We start from the raw sequence: 6,000 nt of genomic DNA, 5'->3' as shown, positions 1-6,000 counted from the left end.
TATGCCAAGAAGAAAGTCAACTACAGATGGAGAAGAGTAACATATAGAATATTCTCATTCTAGACTGCAGTGCCAAGTGAACCCATCAGCCAGGACTGCTCAGTTTATTTTATGCTTGTCACCTCTGAGGAGTATCTAAGACTCTCCCTATCCTTGAATGGCTGTGTCTCCCTACCTCTGAGGGGAGACACTCCAAGCCTCTCCTTGGAGATGACATTTTGTGTAGTGCGATGGTGTGTACCTGAAAGGATTGCAACCAAATGCACTGCCCCTGACAGACAGGAGTTCATAGCAATGAAAGGCATACCACAGCCAAGCCACACACAGCCTGTTAGCAGGGCCTGCTGGACACACACAGTGAGCCCATTCGTCTTGGCTCTCCCACCTACAAGGAGACAGACAGTCAGATTGTTTCATTGTTGAAGTCTTCCAAATAACCCAGGATATGGAAATGGGCACCCAGAGAGACACCATTCCCTGGCTGATGTTTTTTCGGACCGCTCAATATGTCTTGGGGGCGTTAAAGGTCTCACTTCATGTGCTGTAGGCCAACCCAACTCATGGAAATTAATTTAAAGTCAAAGCATTACCTCTATGTCTGGACCAATGTCGTCCTAGAACATGTCTTGTCTGCCTAAAAATGGAGTTTCTGGCGTCATCAGATACGTAGCGCCTTAAGAAGCACTCTCTTGCCTGCAATTAGATTCTATGCAATGATTCTGAAAAGAGGAGAAACTTACCTTCATAGAAAACTGGACACACGTCCTCTCGTCAACCTGGTAGGAGACACACAGCATGAACAGTCCAAGGTAGGCCACCACACAGACCTACAGCAGGGAACACAGGACACAAACATGACTGGGTACCAGGACGCCAGCGACATGCAGCTCAGTGCCCCCGACAGGTGCCATCTCTGCTGCCAATCATTTTGCTTGTGATTTGTGTTTCTCTCAACTCGTGAGACGCAACTTTAAAGGTGCATTTTTACTACTTTTAATTGAGAATGTGTTTGTGTGCCCACGTGTGGGTATATGTACATGAATGTAGTGTCCTCAGAGGCCTGGAGATGGTGCTAGATCCCCCGGAGCTGGAGTTGCAGGCAATTGTGAACCGTTCAACATGGGCCTGATGCTGGGAACTGCACTCAGCAGTAGGTCTTGTGTGTGAGCAGTAGACACTTGAACCACAGAGCCATCTCTCTAGCCCAATGGAACATGGCTTTAAAATAGTAAAGTCAGGCTGGAGAGATGGTTCAGCCGTTAAAGGCTAGGCTCACAACCAAAAATATAAAATAGTAAAGTCATTGTTTTAGCCAGTATTTAGCAAGTTCCTCTGCATTCCAGGTAGTATAAAAGATAGTTCAGAGCATATACAATGATATATAAAATTTAGTCTGTTTGATTAGTGTATGTCCAATAGAGGCCAGAATAAATTCACACACTACTCTAAGGCAGGGCATTATTGGCTACGTGCCATTCAGAGAATTCTGAATAGTTAAAGGAATTAAGTCTCATAGGAAAATACAGAAGGTTTGCTTTTAAAAGAAGGCTTGAAACAGCCTAATAACAGCAAGAGGCACTCGCAGCAGCCCGAGTTCCTCCAAGGGTTTTCCATGTTACCTTCATGCCATTGTCACAGAGCGCTATAAGGTAGGTGTTAAGATCCCATGTTATTAGAGATGGAAGGGAAGCCAGGGAACCACACTGCAGGTGCGGGGCACATCACAGGCAGCCTAATGCAGACGCAGCAGCTATGGCCCAGTGATGAGACAGTGCAGGGTGCTAGCAGAACAGATAGACCCACAGTAGAACTGTAACAAGGCATAGAGTAGAAAAGGCAGGGTAGAAATACAGCACACAGCAGTGACAAAGAGATGGCTTGGCTCTCCAGCAGGGAGTGGGATGGCCTCAGACACAGGCTCTCCAGCAGGGAGTGGCATAGCCTCAGACACATTTCAGGAAAGCAGAGATGTCTGGTGACATGGTAAGGACGCTCAGATACTATTTCAGCAATCTGGTTTTTTTTTTTTTTTTTTTTTTTTTTTCTTTTTCTTTTTTTTTTTTCGAGACAGGGTTTCTCTGTATAGCCCTGGCTGTCCTGGAACTCACTCTGAAGACCAGGCTGGCCTCGAACTCAGAAATCCGCCTGCCTCTGCCTCCCAAGTGCTGGGATTAAAGGCGTGCGCCACCACCGCCCGGCTCAGCAATCTGAACAAGATTATCTATTAGGAGGCTGGGTGTGGTGGTCCATGCCTGTAATTTCAGTAACTCTGGAGGCTGAGGCAGGAGGATCACTGCAAGTTACAGATGACATTTTGTTTGTTCGTTTGTTTGATTTAGTGATTGAGTGATTGATTGAGTGACTGAGTGATTGATTGAAACAGGGTTTCTCTGTGTAGCCCTGGCTGTCCTAGAACTAGCTCTGTAGACCAGGCTGGCCTTAAACTTGTATAGAGATCTGCCTGCCTTTTCCTTTCATATGCTAGGATTAAAGGCATGGGCTACCATGCCCAGCTCAGATGACATCTCTAAAGAAGCACATCACTAGAATCACAAGCATGCTGGTCTGAAGAGATGTGAATGGGAAATAAAGCAGGACTGAGGGAGATGACGCTGTATCGGTAAGACTCAGAACCTGTAAGTCGTGGTGTCCAGTCCCCACCATGGTGATGGTGGATGAGACCGATGCTGTGCATCCCATGCCTCTAAGGCAGGGAGCAGGTTCTCTTTGCAGGAGCTTTTTAAATCATTTTACTGGTGTGCATTACTAACACACCACAGCAGGTCTCATCATGATGTTTTTATACACACACACACACACACACACACACGGTATTTCTTAATCCTATTCACCCTGTACCATCAGTGCCCTTCCCACTCCAGTGACACCCCCCCTTTCTCTTCCCAACCAGCTCTGCTTCTATTTTCAAGTCTTTAAATACATTTTTTTAAACAAGCCAATGGAGCACCCATTCGACAAGGCTGCAGGGCTTCACTATGTATCCTCACTCAGAGGGAGAGAAGCAAAGGAACAAAGACCTTGTTTTGTTCAGCAGCAGCGAGCCAGACAGAATGTTCTAAACTTACTTCTGTCATATCCTGAAGTACATGCCTGGGCTTTCTCCTCAGCTTCTGTCAGCAGGATCAAGAGTTTTTTCCCCATGTAATTGTCTTTGTCCCTGGAGGCTGCTGGGCTGAAATCTCAGTTTCGAGAGTTCTCGCCTTCTTGTTATGAGACACGTACTCTCAAAACATTGAGACTGACTGACCAGCATCTTAAGAATAATCACAGTTCCTCCACCCCAACAGAAAGCCCTTTTCCATTAGCTGCTACTCTGCATCCACTTCACTAGGCCTGACCTCCAGCAAGACACAATGTAGCATAGCATGCGCAGCCATATTCAACAGCTCGCTGCTTGTCCATCCACTGAACTTACACAGTCTGTGCTGTTCAGTTCTGTGCCTCTGGGAATTGAGAGCTGAAAACCACAGTCTCACTCTGAGACTGACCCGGCCTTCCAGAGAAAGACTGCAGTACAGCGGACGTGTGAAGAGCATGTCCACTGTGGGATGCACAGCTGGCGGAACTGAACTGACCTGACAGAGGCTGGGAGAAGCTCCACAGAGGGAGACGGCTGAGGATGTGTTTGTCATGTACCTATATGAAGCGGTTAAAATTGTAGGAAATACTGGCCCAACTACAGAACCTTGTGAAAATAGAAAAAAAAAAAGTCCAAGTTACCCACTTTGGACAAAAAGTAGCTCAAATATACTTCTTTTAACTTTGGTACATCATGTCACATCACTACAAGGCTCGAGCTAGTTCAGCATATGTTAGTAAATCTGCATAGGCTGTAGGTTCTAACCCACAGCCTTGCATGACTAACAGGTTTTTTTTTTTTCTCTTTATTGGTAGTGTGTACAAGGATGTTCTGGAAAAATCATAATTATTAAATACCTCAAGCTGAAAGTTTTATGGCCATAGGGAAAGAAAAAAGAGTTCTCGTGCCACGCTAAAGGAAGGGTCTGCTTCCTGAGCTGTCAGGATGTGGGCATGCCCCGAAGACAGGGTGCTCTGGCTTTCAGGCCTCGAAGGAAAAGACAGGCTAATGCACGAATCTTCTGGAACGGGACCAGAGCTCGCATCACATCAATGAGAGGAGGCCCACAGAACACGAAGTCGACATTAGTGGGAGCTGTTGAAGAAGTTACTTGATGGACCAGACAACGGTCCAGGTGGGCCAGGTGGTATCACACTGCACAAAGCCCACAAAGACCCAAGGCCTGAACATCAGTGCCACGAAGCAACAGGGCCTAGGTCACTGAACACTTGGGGAGATCACAGCACCAACTTGATTGGTAAGAAAATCTCCAAGTATTCTTTTGAATGGAAAGGAGCAAAGGAAATCATTTTAACTTATTTTTAGACATATGCATCTACAAGTTCTTTGCTTCTAAAACCCTCGATCTATAGAAAGACCATTTTGTCTGTACAGGGTTGGGTCTACACTGCCTCTTGTGAGCTAAGCAAGGTTGGTCTCAATGTCAAGTCTGTTTCCAGAAGGAAGGGTCCTGGATCTTGCTACACAGTGGCTTTGCTTATTTGATCTACTGAATAGCAGAGGTCCCTGGTAAGGAATTCTGAGCAGGAGGGAGAACCAACTCAGTGAGTTGTTTGTATAAATGATTTCTCAAAATAGTCCGTAAAAATGGGAATTATTATCATTTCTTTCTCTCAATGTGTATTTATGACATTCTTACTTTGTGACATTCTCACTACCTCAACTTACTTGTTTCCCTCTTCCCGTTGTTGACAGAGTTGCTACCCAGGGTTATTGGGGGAATTCAACCTTCTCCTGCCAAATGCTGTTCATTATTTCTCTTGCCTTCTCAGCCCCATCGATCACTTGTAAACTGGAAACGTGACTCTATTTCTGTAAGTATTGGATACAAAGTGCTTTCATCCAATCAATATTGTAACAAGAGGAACTTAACCTCTGTCTACGGTCATGAAGTCAATGGACCACCCATGGAAGCAGAGGCACTGCTTTTTGCTGCATTTTCTTGAAGAAAATCCCTACAGATGGTCACCTGCATCCGATGATTTAAGATAAACTATTTGGAGTCATTTTCCAGAACTGATAAATATACTGTAGTCTATCAGTGTGATGTGGTCTTACTCAAGAGAGCTGTTAGCATATACTGTGCCAGGAGAATACATAATAAGAAACAGCAGAAGAGCTATTAACATTGCTTACTGGATCGAGATTTCAGGATCACAGGGGACATGTCAACATGACTGGAGGGTTTTTCCTACTCCATTCTCCTTGTCCCTTCCTCATTAGACAAGGCTGAGAAGGTTTAGAATCACCTTACAGGTTGGTCCCATCCTCACAATTTAAGTTTTGATAGATCTAGGGTTGAGACCAAATCCCAAAGCTGCTGCTGCTGGTCCTGGGTCCACATCCTGGGAAGTACAGGTCTAAGCATAAACACAGCCCCCTTAGTACCTGTGTGGAATCTATCAGGAGGGTGGGACGTGGTATAGAGCCATTTCTTATGAGGAGTGAAAACAGATGTGTTATCGATGGCCACTTACCGTGTGTGAAAATCTTTACATATATTTCTTCCCCTCATCCTCTGAGGCTTCAGAATGCAAAAGGTTAGGCGTACATTTATTGCAGGATGAATTTTTAATATTCATAATGTATACACAATAAAAGAGTTGGCGCCACGAGACAAGTTAGTGTTTTATAATGTAAGAATCCTTAAAATCGGAGGCCGAGCCCCCTGTCTTCATCGCTACCTAAGCACAACCCCACTCCAGAGCTTGCAGCTTGCATATTCTGGAAGACTCTGGGAGCATCTCTGAATTACTATCATGTGTGGCATGTCATCCGATACACGGGATGGTTAGCGCCCACACAACCAAAGCCAAAAATTCCTTTCCAAAACTAGACCATGTCTTCAGGGGTGCGGTATCTCAGAGCTGTTCTCCACA

General features: G+C 45.2%; 1 protein-coding gene across 5 annotated transcripts in view; it reads right to left on the bottom strand.

The window, feature by feature from the left end:
- Sspn (sarcospan) overlaps positions 1-6,000 on the bottom strand; it is a 32,954-nt gene that overhangs the window by 9,308 nt on the left and 17,646 nt on the right. For all 5 annotated transcript variants that reach the window (XM_031383891.1, XM_031383893.1, XM_031383892.1 and 2 more), the window contains exon 2: positions 741-827. In XM_031383891.1, the coding sequence (XP_031239751.1) occupies positions 741-827 (87 nt within the window). The remainder of the gene's footprint in view (positions 1-740; positions 828-6,000) is intronic.

Source organism: Mastomys coucha, unplaced genomic scaffold (genome assembly GCF_008632895.1).
Source record: "Mastomys coucha isolate ucsf_1 unplaced genomic scaffold, UCSF_Mcou_1 pScaffold20, whole genome shotgun sequence".
Taxonomy (NCBI): domain Eukaryota; kingdom Metazoa; phylum Chordata; class Mammalia; order Rodentia; family Muridae; genus Mastomys; species Mastomys coucha.
This window is presented reverse-complemented; position numbering and strand designations above follow the sequence as displayed.